At 35.8% G+C, this 16,309-nt stretch overlaps 1 protein-coding gene across 1 annotated transcript in view; it reads left to right on the top strand.

Annotated features, from left to right (window-relative positions):
* Window positions 1-9,542, top strand: part of ZSWIM2 (zinc finger SWIM-type containing 2) — a 33,597-nt gene extending 24,055 nt beyond the window's left edge. Inside the window, exons 8-9 of the mRNA XM_027589502.2 lie at window positions 7,415-7,568; window positions 8,481-9,542. Of these exons, the coding sequence (XP_027445303.1) occupies window positions 7,415-7,568; window positions 8,481-9,293 (967 nt within the window). The 3' untranslated portion in view covers window positions 9,294-9,542. The remainder of the gene's footprint in view (window positions 1-7,414; window positions 7,569-8,480) is intronic.
* The last annotated feature ends 6,767 nt before the right edge of the window (window positions 9,543-16,309 follow it).

The raw sequence follows: 16,309 nt of genomic DNA, 5'->3' as shown, positions 1-16,309 counted from the left end.
CTAGCTTCTTTTTCAAGATTGCTTTGGCTATTCAGGGCCTTTTCTGGTTCCATTCAAATTTTAGGATTGTTTGTTCTAATTCTGTGAAAAATGACGTTGGTATTTTTATGTATCTATAAAAATCTAGAAAAATGCATTAAGTCTACAGATTGCTTTGGGTAGTATGGACATTTTAACAATATTTGTTCTTCCATGAGCATGGAATGTCTTTCCATTTGTTGTGTCATCTTCAATTTCTTTCGTCAATGTTTTATAGTTTTCACCTCCTGATTAAGTTTATTCCTAGGTATTTTGTTCTTTTTGGTGCAATTTTAAATGGGATTTTTCTTAAATTTTCTTTCCACTGCTTCATTATTAGTGTATAGAAATGCAACAGATTTCTACATGATTTTGTATCCTGTGACCTTACTGAATTCATTTATTGGTTCTAATAGTTTTTTGGTGGAGACTTTAGGGTTTTCTATATATAGTATCTTGTCATCTGCAAATAGCAAAAGTTTTATTTCTTCCCTACCTGTTTGGATGCCTTTTATTTGTTTTTCTTATCTAATTGCTATAGCTAGGACTGTCAGTACTTTGTTGAATAAAAGTGATGAGAGTGAACATACTTTTTTATTATTATTCATTTGAGAGAGAGAGAGCATGAGTGGGAAGAGAGGCAGAGGGAGAGGGAGAAGCAGACTCCCCTGCTGAACAGGGAGCCTGACATGGCTCTATCCCAGGACCCAGAGATCATGACCTGAGCCGAAGGCAGATGCGTAACCATCTGAGGAACCAGGTGCCCCAAGAGGGAACATTCTTGTCTTGTTCCTGGGGAAAAGCTCACAGTTTTTCACCAGTGAGTTTGATGTTGGGTGTGAGTTTTTCATATATGACCTTTATTATGTTGAGATATGTTTCCTCTAAACCTACTTTGTTGAGAGCTTTTGTTATAAATGGATGTTATACTTTGTCAAATGCTTTTTCTGTATATATTGAAATGATCATATGATTTTTATCCTTCATTTTGTTGATGTGGTATATGATGTTGACTGATTTGCAAATATTAAACCATTCTTGCATCCCAGGAATAAATCCTACCTGAGCATGGTGAATAATCTTTGCAATGTATTGTTGCATGTGGTTTGCTAATATTTTGTTGAGAACTTTTGCATCTATATTCATCAGGGATATTGGCCTGTAGTGTTTTTTTGTAGTGACACTGTCCGGTTTTGGTATCATGGTAATGCTGGCCTTGTAGAATGAATTTGGGAGCTTTCCTCCCTCTTCTATTTTTTGGAATAGTTTGAGAAGAATAGATATTAACTCTTCTTTAAATGTTTGGTAAAATTCACCTGTGAAGCCATGCTGTCCTGGACTTTTGTTTTTGGGGAGTTTTTTTTATTACTAATTCAATTTCATTGCTAGCAATTGGTCTGTTCAAATTTTCTATTTCTTCCTGATTTAGTTATGGGATGTTATATGTTTCTACAAATTTACCCACTTCTTAGGTTGTCCAATTTGTTGGCATACAATTTTTCATAATTTTTTCATATAATTTTTTGTATTTCTGTGGTGTTGGTTGTTATTTCTCCTCTATCATTTCTGATTTAGAGTCTTTTTTTTTTATGAGTCTGGCTAGGTTTATTGATTTTGTTGATCTTTTCAAAGAATGAGCTCCTAGTTTATCCATCTGTTCTATTGTTTCTTTAGCTTCTATTTTGCTCATGTCTGTTCTGATCTTTATTATTTACTTCCTTCTCCAGGTTTGGGATTTTATCTGTTCTTTTTCTAGCTTCTTTAGATATAATGTTAGGTTGTTTATTTGAGATGTTTCTTGTTTCTTGAGGTAGGCTTGTATTGCTACAACCTTCCCTCTTGGAACAGCTTTTGCTGCATCCCAAAGATTTTGGACCATTGTGTTTTCATTTTTCTCCATGTATTTTTTTAATTTCCTCTTTGACTTCTTGGGTAACTGATTCTTTGTTTAATAGCATATTATTTAACCTCCTGTATTTGTGTTTTTTCCAGATTTTTTCTGTGGTTGATTTTTAGTTTCATAATGTTGTGGTCAGAAAAGATGCATGGTAGACTTCAATCTTTTTGAATTTGTTGAGATCTGTTTTATGGCCTAATATGTGATCTGTTCTGAAGAATGTTCCATATGCGCTTGGAAAGAATGTGTGTTCTGCTGTTTTAGAATGAAATGTTCTGAATATATGTTAGATCCATCTGACCCAATGTGTTATTCAAAGCTACTGTTTCCTTATTGATTTTCTGTTTGGATAATCTATCCATTGATGTAAGTGGGGCATTAAAGTCCCCTAATATTATTGTATTACTACCAATTATTTCCTTTATGTTTGTTATTAGCTGCTCTATGTATTTGGTTGCCCCCATGTTGGGTGCATAAATATTTATAATTGTTATATATTCTTGTTGGATTGTTCCCTTTATGATTATAGAGTGTCCTTTGTCCCTTATCACAGTCTTTGTTTTAAAGTCTATTTTGTCTGATATAAGTGTTGCTATTCTGGCTTTATTTTCACTTACATTTGCATGATAAATACTTTTCCATCCCTTCACTTTCAATCTGCATGTGTCTTTAGGTCTGAAATGAATCTCTTGTAGGCAGCATATAGTTCTTGCTTTATTATCCATTCCATCACCCTATGTCTTTTGATTGGAGCATTGTGTCCAAAGTAATTATTGAAGGTATGTATTGCCATTTTTTAACTTGTTTTATGTTTGTTTTTGTAGTTCTTCTCTGTTCGTTTGTAATCTTGCTCTCTCCTCTCACGGTTTGCTGACTTTCTTTAGTGATGTACTTGGATTCGATTCTCTTTATTGTTTGCATGTCTATTACCAATTTTTGATTTGTGGTTACCATTAGGTTTATATATAACATGCATATAGCAGTCTCTATTAAGTTGATGGTCACTTAAGTTTCAACCCATTCTCAATGCACTAAATTTTTACTCCTCTCCCTTCCACATTTTAGGGGTATGGTGTCATAATTTGCATCCTTTTATTTTGTGAATTCCTTAGCTGATATTTATAGATATACTTAAATTTACTGCTTTTGTGCTTCCTACTTTTCTTACTCCTGCTTATGGCCTTTCCTTTCTACTCAAGGAGTCCCCTTTAACATTTCATGTAGGTCTAGTTTAGTGGTGATGAATTCTTTTAACTTCTGTTTATCTGGGAAACTCTTTATCTCTCCTCTTCTGAATGATACCTTGCTGGATAGAGTATTCTTGGCTACAGGTTTTTTTCTTTTACCACTTTGAATGTATTATGCCACTTACTTCTGGCCTGCAGAATTTCTGCTGAAAAATCAGCTCATAGCCTTATGGGGATTCCTTTATATTCTTTCTTTTCTCTTGCTGCTTTTAAAATTATTTCTCTTTATCACTACTTTTTGCTACTTTATTTACTATGTGCTTGATGTCGAGCTCCTTTGGTTGATTTTGTTGGGGATTCTCTGTGCCTCCTGGATCTAGTTTTCTGTTTCCTCCCCCAGATTCAGGAAGTTTTCAGCTATTATTTCTTCAAATAAATTTTCTGCCTTTTTTTCTCTCTCTTCTCCTTTTGGGATCCCTATAATGTGAATGTTCTTACAAGTGATGGTGTCACTGAGTTCCCTTTGTCTATTTTCATTTTTATTATTATTTTTTCTTTCTCCTGTTCAGCTTGATTGCTTTCTATTACTCTGTCCTCTGGATCACTGACCTATTCTTCTACTTTCTCTAGTCAATTTATTCTCTCTAGTGTATTTTTAATTTTAGTTCTTGAACTCTTCATCTCTATTCGTTTTTTTTTATGCTTTCTATCTCTTTGTTGACAGTTCTCACTGAAGTCCTTCACTCTTTTCTCAAGTCCAGTGGTATCTCTATTACCATTACTTTAAATTATCTATCAGGCATATTACTAATCTCCATTTCATTTAACTCTCTTGCTATGATTTTCTGTTCTTTCATTTGGGGCATATTCCTTTATCTCCTCATTTTGTCTAACTCTATGTGTCTGTTTCTAAGTGTTAGGAAAGTCAACACATCTCCTATATTGAAAGTAGTGGCCTTATGAAAAAGAAGTCCTGTGGTTCCCTGTAGTGCAATGCCCCATGTTCACCACAACCTGGCACTTCAGGGGTATCGCCTATGTGATTGCATGTACCCTATGTTGTGGCTGCGTTGCATCTGTTTTCAGTACAGTCATCTGCAGTGGTCTGTCTGTTGTGGGTAGGGTTTGTTCCTATGTTATCAGTGGGCTAGTCTGGAGCTGCCTTGGGCTTGAGTTGACTGAGACCAGGCTTTTGCCAGAATTGCATAGCACTGAACTGCAAGGTGTTTTCCCCATTTTATCTCCTGGGAAGCTTTTGTTGTTGGGCATGGCCTGCAGTCAGACCACAGGTCTGCCCCAGCCCATTGCTGGGGCCCAGTAAAACTGGTGTGTATGGTTACCTTCTCCTCTCCCTGGGGCAGGAGTCACTTTGGAGTGGTACCATCCCCTATCAGGGCTGCTTGTACCCTGCCAGGCTTGTGGCCTCTCTTTGGATGAACTCTTGCCAAGGGCTTGTTGGAGGAGGTGAATCCCCAGAGAACACAGGGGCAGGGTGCTGCTGTTAGCAAGGTAGGTGAAGAGTGTTGATGCTGTACCAGTTTCAACACATGTCTATGTATTTAGCTGGGAGGTAGGGGAGGGAAATGATGTCCACCAGCTATTTGGTTCTTGGAGTAGTCTCCCAAAGATCCCTGCCTCTCTAGCACATGCTCAGAGATTAGTAAATACATCTTCTTCTTGTATATCCCAGTTTTTTAAACTGCTGTTTCTATGCTGATCTCAGTGCGACTGTTTGTTTTGCTCTCCCTCTTAGGGTGGAGACTCAGTTTCTTATCCCCTCTGCCTCTTCCAGAACTAAGCCTACTGATTTTTAAAGTTCCAGTTGTTAAGCCCTACTGATTGTAAGGACTCACATAGTTAGGTCCCTCTGGTTTTCAAAGCCAAATGTTATGGGGATTTGTCTTCCTAGTGCAGATTCCCCATGCCTGCAGAGCCTGGTTTGGGGTCTGGTCCTCGCCCATCTCCACACTGTTGGCATCCCTCCTCCTACAGATAGTCTCACAGGTCAATTTGCCTCCCAACTTGTATCTCTTCCCTCCCTACCCTCTTTGATGTAGACTGTTCTCTCATTTAGATGTTGGAAGTCTGTTCTGCCAGTCTTTAGGTCATTTTTTGGGTTATTTAACCTGACGTGAGTGTTATCTAAATGTACACATGGGATAAGATCAGCCTAGGATACTCCTACTCTGCCATCTTCCCCAGAAGTGAAGAAATACATTTTGTAAGGCTATAGCTGTCACAGTGATTCCTCTGATGGATCTGGGCAAAGTAAATTGAAAACCTTCTGGGAAAAATTCACCATTCTAGATGCCATTAAGAACATTACTCATGGGAAGAGGTCATAATATTAACATTAACTAGAGTTGTAAGGAAGTTGATTCCAATCCTCACAGATGACTTTAAGGGGTTCAAGATTTTAATGAAGGAAGTAACTGCAGGTGTGGTGGAAATAACAAGAGAAATAAAATTAGAAGTGGAGCCTGAAGATGTGACTGAATTGCTATAATCTCATGATAAAACTTTAATGGATGAGGAGTTGCTTCTTATGAATGAGCAAAGAAAGTGGTGATAGAATCTTGAGATAGAATCTACTCCTGGTGAAGATGCTGTGAAGATTGTTGGAATGACAACAAAAGATTTAGAATATTACAGAAACTTAGTTGATAAAGTAGCTGTAGGGTTTAAGAGTATTGACAAATTTTGGGATGCACAGGTGGCTCAGTTGCTGGAGCGTTCAACTCTTGATTTGGGCTCAGATCATGATCTCAGGGTCCCGAGATGGAGCCCTGTTGTGGGACTCTGTGCTCAGTAGGGAGTCTGCTTGAGATTCTCTCTCTCCCTCTCTCTCTCTCTCCCTCTGCTCCTCACCTTACTAACTCTCTCTCTTTCTCTCTCTCTCTCTGGAATAAGTAAATAAATCTTTAAAATAAAAAACTATTGACAAATTTTGAAGGAAGTTCTTCTGTGGGTAAAATGTAATCAAACAGCATCACATGCTACAGAAAGGAAGTGTTACTTGATGAGGTAAACTTCATTGTTATCTTATTTTAAGAAATTGCTACAGCCATCCCAGCCTTCAACAACCAGCACCCTGATCAGTCAGCAGTCATTAACATTGAGGCAAGACCAGCAAAATATTACAACTCACTGAAAGCTCAAATAATGTTAGCATTTTTTAACAGTAAGGCATCTTTAGTTAAAGTATGTACATTGCGGGGCACCTCGGTGGCTCAGTCAGTTAAGTGACTGCCTTGGGCTCAGGTCATGATCCCAGAGTCCTGGGATCGAACCCCACATTTGGCTCCCTGCTCCATGGGGAGCCTGCTTCTCCCTCTCCCTCTGCCTGTTGCTAACCCTGCTTGTATTCTCTCTCTGTCAAATAAATAAAATCTTTTAAAAAAAATAAAGTATGTACATTGCTTTTTCAGACATAATGTTATTTGCACACTTGATAGACTACAGTATAATGTAAACATAACTTTTATTTGCACTAGTAAACCAAAAATTCACTTGACTTGCTTTATTGTGATACTTTATTGTGGTGGTCTGGAACCAAGCCCACAATATCTCTGAGGTAGTCCTGTATTTGAACTTTGTTCTGAATGACTTTTGAATAATAGGAATGTGTCTAACCTTTTACCAGGTTTTGTTTTTAATATTTGTTTTATCTGTTTCTTCAGTTATTAATGGCATCACATAGCAGTTAATTTACATTAATCTTAGTTCTGTTGGTTGGTACTTCTGGTACAAAAATGGGGTTGGTACTTTTACAATTACATTAACATAGTCTAACAATACTAAAGTAGTAAGCATATACCCCAAGGGAAAATGAGTTTCCTCTTAGATTCTCATCTACCAATTTATCACAGTAGCCTAGAATATTTAATGTGGCTTACCACGCACCTTACTCCCTACCAGATGGCATCATGATTCAGGTTGTATTTTTCTAAACACAAGGAATAAGTGTTGGCTTAGACTGAAATAATTTGAGTATATGGTTCTCACTAAAATTTTGTTCTTATTTCATAGACATTAAAAAGTGCAAATCAAAAAATTTTAGTTTAGTGTTTTTATTTGAAATCACTAAATTTTGTTATTTATGAAGTTGATGTTGAAATTGGGTTCATCTTGTTCAGCATCAATATAATTGATTTATTTGACTTTATAATGTATGAGATTTCTTACCTTCAGTTCAAAAAATATTGGATTCATTTACATTATTTATATGGAGGTTATTTACCTGTGCTACTGATTACTACCTGATCTATAATCACATATAAACATTAATGTCTTTCTGCTCATTCTCATTCAGCCAAGTTTACACACCAAAACAAGTGGTGAAGTCACTGCCTCTTTCACTGATTACAAAGAATAGTAAGCTGCTTGCTCCAGGCTATCAGTGTCGACTTTGTTTGAAGGCATTTCGTCTGGGTCAACATACAAGATTGCTACCATGTACTCACAAGGTAGAAGTCACATCATGTTAGTTTGACTTTCTTTATAGGGCCAGTGTTTACAAATGAATTGACAATTTAAGTCTCTACTTTCACTTTTTAGTTGTATTATGTGCAGAGATGTTCATATTGAACAGTATGTGTAGAAGAGCTGCAGCAGAGACTATTGAGAAGGCAGCTTTGTCCCCTATGGATGGATTTCTATTGATTAGGACTCATTTCTGTATATGCTATCCAGGAAAGATAAAATGGCTCTTCAAGTTAGATGATTTTATCTATCTTATCTACTTTCATTACCCATATAAAGAAATAGCTTATAGAATAATGTGTTTTTGTGATTCTTTGGATGAAACAGAAATGTTTAATTTGACGTAGTTAATTATTATTTCAAATGAATTCACTGGAATTAAAGTCTAATGTTCAATCACCATATAGTTAGTAACCAGTTTTTTCCTGAAATAAAGTTACTTTAAATAAATATTTAGCTTTAGAGTCACCTTTACTTAAAAAGTCTTAGTTTGTTTTCTTCTCAAGAATGTGATTTGTTATTTGATACCTTACCATCATCAGATCTGTTTCTAACTCTAGTTGGTTATGACTGTTTTTATTATTTAACAAATTTCATTCATTAGAAAGCAACAGTAAAATTCATGGCTTGAATAAGTAGTGGGATTTAACAAGATTACAAAAATGATATCCATAGAAGTCTTTCCATTTTAATGTTGAAAATGGAGATCAGTCATAACCCATTCCATTTTCCTCTTCAAAATATTTCCATAAAACTTGATAAATTATAATTATCTTCCATTCTTGCTAAATAGTTTTAATAGTAACACAATAATGAAACTGGGAAAAACTTACATAGATGTATACATTATAAACAAGATAATTATATCTGATTAATTTATAACCTTTTTTTTTAAGTTTCATAGGAAATGTATTGACAGTTGGTTATTCCACAAGTGCAATTCATGCCCTATTGATGGACAAGTTATATATAACCCTTTAATCTGGAAAGATACGGCAGGAAATGGACACACACATCAATCCATTTCAAACACAAACATCACTCATCTGTCAAAACAGGATAAACCAGAACTTTTTATTCCTGGTACTGGATTAGTCTTAAAACAAAATAGACTTGGAATTTTACCTAGCATACCTCAACATAATTCTGAAAAGTTGAATACACTTGTAAGTCCAACAGATACCTATCAGAATATAACAATAGATGATCTATTCTCTATCAAGTTAGATGATTCAAACACAAGAAAATTAACCTATGAGTATAAAATTAGCCAACATTTCCCCAGGTATCTTCAAGATTTACCAACTGGATCCTTTGGAAAAATGTCATCTCAAACATTTCTTCCTTCTATTGCTCACAAGAATATTATATGTCTCACTGGAATGGAAAGCCCATGTATCAGTGAAAAATACCACACTGGTCAAAGTCAGAAGATGGCCAAAGACTGTAAACATATTAACCACAATCCAAAGAAGACTTTTGGTACTAGAATAAGAGAAGACAAGAAGAGATCAAATACTTTACTTCCAGAAGATTTAAATCTTATTGTCAATTGGGGTACAACTAAAATTAGTTTGTCTAAAAGATATAATAATTGTATGGGAAAAATTAGACAAAAATGTAGTAATCTGTCAAGAAAGCCTGAATCTCATCCTTCAAATACAAAAAATCCTGAGCTATCTTTAATATTGGAAGGAGTTCAGTTATGAAGATGTATTTTTTATTAACATCAGAAAATATTTGAATATTGAACATAAAAATGTTTTATTTGTAGAACATAACACTATATACTCTTGACAAATGTACACAGAATTCTTTGTCATCATTTTGCCTACTTGTCTGTGAATGACTAACTACTCTTAAAAGAAATGACCCCATTCTCTGTAAGACTTAAAGCATTAGGTGTTTTGATGAGTATGTTCAGGATTTTGTTAATTATGAATAATACTTAGAAATTTTATTTCATACTGACTAAAATATTTATTTTTACTTAAATTAAAGAAATAGATTTTCCTTGTCTTGAGCTACTGTTTTTAAACATTCCACTTGATAACATGTAACATGGAAGGATTCTTTCCAGGACATTGAATATTTTTTGTATTTTCTTGCATTAATATTCACCACAAACCTATAGGAAAATCCAGATGGTAGTTGTCTTTTTCACTTTATTTCCTTAAAGGTATTTCTTATACATGAAATGAAAATTAAATATACTTATAATGCTGTAAGTTATGCCACATTTAGAATGATTTCACTGGTTTTAAGAAACTTATAAGTACTACCAAATTTCTACTATTTCTACTATTTTTGAAGACTATATAAAATTACTTAATCCACCCCATTAAAATATAATATATTTGGGGGCAAGGACCTTGTTGTCTTATTCACTGTTGTACACTTAACATACAGTGCTTGACAAAGTGTTCTGTAATATTGGTTGAACTACTGAATTATGAAGACAAGTGGCCACATGGGAGGGAGGCAAAACAAAAAAAATATGTGGTATTAGAAAACCAAAGAAAGAAAATATAGTAAATTAGTAGCAGTTGGTCAGGTAAGATCAAGACTGAAGAACGCAATTTTGCTTTAGCAACAAGGAGAACATTAGTGACCTTAGCTAGGAGAGTTTAGTGGAGTGGTGGGAGCCAAGTCTAGGTTGGATTGGGTTGAAGAGAAAATGACAGGTGAGGACAAGGAAACAGGGTATATATATATATATATATATATATATATATATATATATATATATATAACTCAGGACAAGAGATTATAAATGAAAGAAGAGACAAAAGTAACTGGAAGATGTTTTTCAGGGTTTTGGTTTTTTTTTTTAAGCTGAGACTTGAACCTATTTAAATGTCATTAAAAATATACCTGGTGTGTATGATAAGTGATATCAGACAGATACAGCTGGTATGTGTGATAATTGTTAATAACAGAAGGATCTAGAGCATAAGTGTCAGGATACCCTATAGTAGGATGCAGGGACTTATCCACTATAACAGAAGGGGGGTATATATTATAGATTTAGATGCAAGAGGTAATGAAATTGTAGTCTAAATAAGCAGAGAGTGAGTAAAGAAGAAAGATGTTTGAGGTCATTGGAAAAGGATTAAAGAAACTATTTTCTTGAGAGAAATGGAAAGTGAACTGACTGGTGAAGCATAATAGCCTTTCAGGCAATTTTAAGGTCCTTTTAAGTTTGCTAGCTATGAATTTATATAATGTTACCAATCTGACTCATTTGGATGATGTTTAGCTGCACAACACAATCTATGTGCCACTGTAGAGAAGATGGAGCCTTGAATTCATCATGGTTGCAGCTTTGGTAGGTAGTTACAATTAAAGGAAAATGAGCAAGCAAGTTTGGGGCCTCAACAAGGGAGACATCGAAGAAGAGATAGACTCAAAATCTGAACAAATTAGAAGAGATTATAGGAAAAGGTTGACTCTAAGGCAAGGTAAATGAGTAAATGAATTGGAAGACTAAGATTGGTCAAACAGGAGTACTAGGCAGGCATGCTGCAAAAAAATAGGAAGTTTGGGTCTGAGAAAGTAATGCCTGAAGAAGAGATTTCAGAAGGGAGCAGGTTCCAAGTATGGCCATAGGTTGGTAGATGAGGCAGAGAGAAGCCTGCAAGAATGAAAATATGAAGCCAAAGAGAATCAGTGGCAATAACTGAATCAGCCTCATAGACATTAATATCCTTCTTTATAAGAGAAGTTAGGGAGGGAAGAAAGTTTGTAAATCTATTGCCAAAAATCCTCAGCTGAATGTGTCTAAGAAGGTCTACAGAGGAGGGGGTAGAAAAGGAGAGGAATCTAGAAATGGTAAATCCTGAAGGGAACTGACATTTTTATAAGAAAGTCTGGAGCTATGATCTGAAAACGTCAAGGAGTACAGAGAAATTGACCCCACCCCCTGATCCTGATGCAAGGACAGTATGAAAAAAATAAATATGCTTTTCTGACAGGGCTGCAGGGAAGTAAAGTCCTTAGAAGCAATACAGGTTAAGACAAGAGGGGAGGAAGGGTGGGAAGGACTGAAACATTTTATGGAAAGATCATAGGTGTAGGGAGCTCATGGTAGTGGAATCAGAAGTCCGGAGAAAAAAAATACAGGAGTTTGGGATGGGAAGGGGCGTGAGCTGTTAGGGAAGAAAGGAAACACAAAGTCTTATAGCGATAAAGGTGAGAATAAAGAAGATGGGACTTCACTTAAGAAGTGACCAACAAATGGAAATTTAAGGCAGAGTGAACAAGTTATTTCAAAGTTTTAGTTGCTGCTTGGTTGTGGCCCCAGGTGGAGAGACTCACAGATGGATGTGACCTTCAGCACAGGATGCTCCTTACACTCAGTTTCTCAGTGGCAAATATATGATGCCCAATCGTGTTGCCAGGTGTCATGGCAACAAAGGCATATAGTGAGGCAGCAGGAGTCTAAATAAACAGAAGGCTGTTGGGCAGTGGGGCTGTGCACTGGTGGAAAAAGTAACCCAGAACCCAGTGAGGGTTGGGGGACATGGTGAGAGACTTGGGTGAAAGGAGGCTGGCAGTTGGCTCAAACCCTTTTCTGTGTCTCTTCATCTCCCCTAGCCCTGCAGTACAATCACAGAGTGGAAGAGCTGAATGAATTTTTGGAGATCCTGGGGTTGGTTTGTTGGTTAGTTGGTTGATTTGTCAGAGAGAGAGGGCGCACGTGCACAAGCAGGGGGAGCGGCAGGCAGAGAGAGAAGCAGGCTCCCTGCTGAGCAAGGAGCCCAATGTGGGACTGAATCCCAGGGTCTTAGGATCATGACCCAAACAGAAGGCAGGCGTTTAACTTACTGAGCCACCCAGGCATCCCCCTAGGGTTTTTTTTTTAATGAGGAAAATAAAGTTTAAAGGGTTTTAATGTCACCCAAGGTGAGAAGTCAAAGCAAAAACAAAAATTCACATTTTCTTGCTCCTAGTCTGACACTAGAACACAGTGGTATTCTTTCTCCGCCTCTTTCTCTGAGTCTCTCTCAGCTTTTAATTGAGGGAATATTATATTATCCCATTTTAAACAAATCTTTTTCTGATTCTGGCTAGAGAATATTTTCTGGAGCTTGTAAAGGCAGAATATCATTCTTAACAGTGAAGTATAGTTGTAGAATTAGTATTGTACTGAGCAAATACCTTCATGCATATTATCATGATTAATTACTACATATATAATGTGTTTCTTGTGCATATGGTAATAAATATTTTTATTCAAAGAAGCCATTATAATGAAATATTCAAAGGTACACATTTGCAGGAACATTTCCAAAAGCAATTAGAAGATTAAAAATTGATGGAACTGTTTTCTAAGTGATGTCTACTGTGAAACAAGTTCTACTTTTAATATGTTCTTTGAAGAGGATGACCAATTTTCTTTAAGTTAAAATGTCATTATGGTTGAATGAGTGATCTCTTTGGAGCAGAGGGAGCATTTTTCAAGTCTGAATAGGAAACATTGATTTGTATAAGACAATTTGGCATATCATAGAAGCTTAAATCACTGGAGAGGTTCTAGTGTTTGAAAGTTGGATTTCAGCTTGTGAATAAATTGTACCGTTTTGTGGCCATCTGTTCCATACTGAAACACATTTGTCACATGTATACTTGTTCAAATATTTGAAATCCTGAGAGAAAGGACTAGAAGATATAACACTAAAGATCAAATTGTGCTTCAGATGCAACTTTAATTTAGTAGTAATATGCTGGTATATTATTCTTACAGTACAAAGGAGTAGCCAAAAAATAGCAATATTTTAAGTAGTTGCTTTTATTTTAAAAATGTCAACAATGGACCAGAAGTATATTTCAGTGATATTTCAATAGTATCTGGATAAGACCATTAAGATATAGTGACAAAAATTCCTCTTTCCAAAAATGCCATCACATTTTTCTGTACCTATTGAAATGATAATATGATTTTTATCTTTTGTTAATGTGGTGTATCATATTGATTGATTTGCAAATATTGAACCATTCTGGCATCCCCAGAATAATTCCCTTTTGATCATGGTGAATGACATTTTTAATGAATTTTTGAATGCAGTTTGCTAATATTTTTTTGAGGACTTTTGCATCTATGTTCATCAGGGATAATAATGACCTTATTTTTAAATAAATATTTATTAATATAGTATGATTGATACTATTAGGAATTAATATGATGCAATTAAGCAAATTGACTTAGATCAGTTTACAAGAGAGAAGATGATATACCTAAGGTCACATAAATTGATTCTTGCCACCATTAAATGACCCTTGTTACTAAAGAGAAACCAACCAACGTTGAATCAAGGTAAATAATGCAGTATTTTAGGAAGTTCGGCTTGCTGGAGTCTGGGGAATAGGTTGGGAAAAAAATATAAGAGATAAGAATACCAGTAAGGAGATTGTTGCTATAGCCCAGGTGAGGCAAGAGTCAAGTACATCATGGTACAATAGAACAAGTCCAGGCACTGGCATCAGAGAGATTTTCTCAGAATCAATTTTCAATTCCTTTTCTGTTATCACTTTCTCCTAAAGTCTATTTTGTCTGAAATAAGTAAAACTACCTCAGCTTTCTTTTAGTTTCCATTTGCACAGAATATCTATTTCCGCTGTGACACTTTTAATCTGTGCATTCCACTGATCTATATATTTGTTTTTGTGCCAGCACCTTACTGTTTTGATTACTATAGTTTTATAATATAGCTTAAAATCAGGAAGTCTGATGCCTCCTGCTTTGTTTTTCTTTCTTGGCATTGCTTTGGCTATTTAGGTCTTTTGTGGTCACATAAATTTTAGGATTATTTTCTACTTTTTATAAAGTGCCATGTGAATCTAGATTGGGATTTCATTGAATATAGGTGGCTTTTCATAGTATGGACATTTTAACAATATTCTTCCAATCCATGGACATGGGATAACTTTTTATTTGTGTTTTTTTTTCTTTTGTCAATGTCTTACAGTTCTCAGTATAGAGATCTTTCACCTCCTTGGTTAAGTTTCTCTCAAGTATTTTGTTTTTGATGTAAGTAGGATCAATTTCTTTATTTCTTAGATAATTTATTGTTAGTGTATAGAAATGCTACTGATTTTTATTTAATTTTGTATCCTGCAAATTGCTTAATTCATTTAGATCTGGTTTTTTGGTAGGATCTTTAGGATTTTATATATATAAAATATATCACCTGCAAATAGAGAAATTTTACTTCTTCAGTTCTAATTGTGAAGCATTTTACTTTTCTTGACAGATTGCTCTGGCTAGGACTTCCACTATGTTAAATAGCAGTGGTGAGAGTGGGCATCTTTCTCTTGTTACTGATCTTTGAGGAAAAGTTTTCAACCTTTCACCATTGAGTATGATGTTAGCTGTGGGCTTGTCATATATGGTTTTTGTTATGTTGAGATACATTCCCTCTATATGTAATTTGTTAAGAGTTTTCAAAAAAAAAAGTTTTCATCATTGGGGCCCCTGGGTGGCTCAGGCATTAAGCATCTGCCTTCAGCTCAGGTCATGATCCCAGGGTCCTGGGATCAAGCCCCGTATGGGGCTCCCTGCTCGGCAGGAAGACTGCTTCTTCCTCTCCCACTCCCCCTGCTTGTGTTCCCTCTCTTGCTTTGTCACTCTCTGTCAAATAAATAAATAAAATCTTAAAAGAGTTTTCATCATGAATCAGGGGCATCTGGGTGGCATAGTCAGTTAAGCATCTGACTCAGTTTCTGCTCAGGTCATGATCTTGGTGTCATGGGATCGAGTCCCACGTTGGGCTCTGCACTCAGCCTGGAGTCTGCTTGGGATTCTTTCTCCTCTCCCTCTGTCCCTCCCACTTGTGTCTGTGCTCTCTCTCTCCCTCTCAAATAAATAAATCTTAAAAAAAGCTTTCATCACGAATCAATGTTGGATTTTGCCAAATGCTTTTTCTGCATCTACTGAGATGCTCATATGATTTTTTTTTCTTTTACTCTATTAGTGTGAAGTATCACATTGATTTTGTGACTGTTGATCCATCCTTGCATCCCAAGGATAAATCCCATGTCATTTCATGGTGAATGATTTTTTAAATGTCCTGATGAATTCGGTTTGCTAGTTTGTTTGGGTTTTGTTTGTTTGTTTTTGATAATTTTTCCATCTATATACATCAAGGATATTAGCCTGTAGTTTTCTGGTGGTGTCCTTTTCTGGCTTTGGTATCCGAGTAATGTTTGCTTCATAAAATGAGTTTTGAAGTGTTTCCTCCTCTTTGATTTTTTTTGAGAAGGACTGGTGTTAAATCCTTAAGTGTTATAAAATTTACCAGTGAAACCATGTGGTCCTGAGCTTTTCTTCATTGGGAGATTTTTGATTACTGGTTCAATCTTCTTACTAATAATTGGTCTATTCAGATTTTCTATTCCTTCCTTATTGAGTTTCAGTAAGTTATACTTTTCTAAGAATGTCTCCATTTATTCTAAGTTGTTCAATTCATTGCTGTATAGTTTTTCATAGTAGCCTCTAGTGATCCTTTGTATTTCTGTGGTATCAGTTGTAATGTCTCCTTTTTTTTAAAGATTTATTTATTTATTTTAGAGAGAGAGAGTGCAGTGGGGAGGGGCAGAGGGAGAGGCAGAGAGAATCTGAAGCAGACTCCATGTGGAGCCTGATGCAGGGCTTGATCTCACAACCCTGAGATCACGACCTGAGCTGAAACCAGGAGTCAAGATGCTTAATTGACTCCACCACCCA

Source organism: Zalophus californianus, chromosome 3 (assembly GCF_009762305.2).
Source record: "Zalophus californianus isolate mZalCal1 chromosome 3, mZalCal1.pri.v2, whole genome shotgun sequence".
NCBI lineage: Eukaryota > Metazoa > Chordata > Mammalia > Carnivora > Otariidae > Zalophus > Zalophus californianus.
The sequence above is the reverse complement of the archived record's forward strand: the minus strand, read 5'-3'. Positions and strand labels throughout refer to the sequence as shown.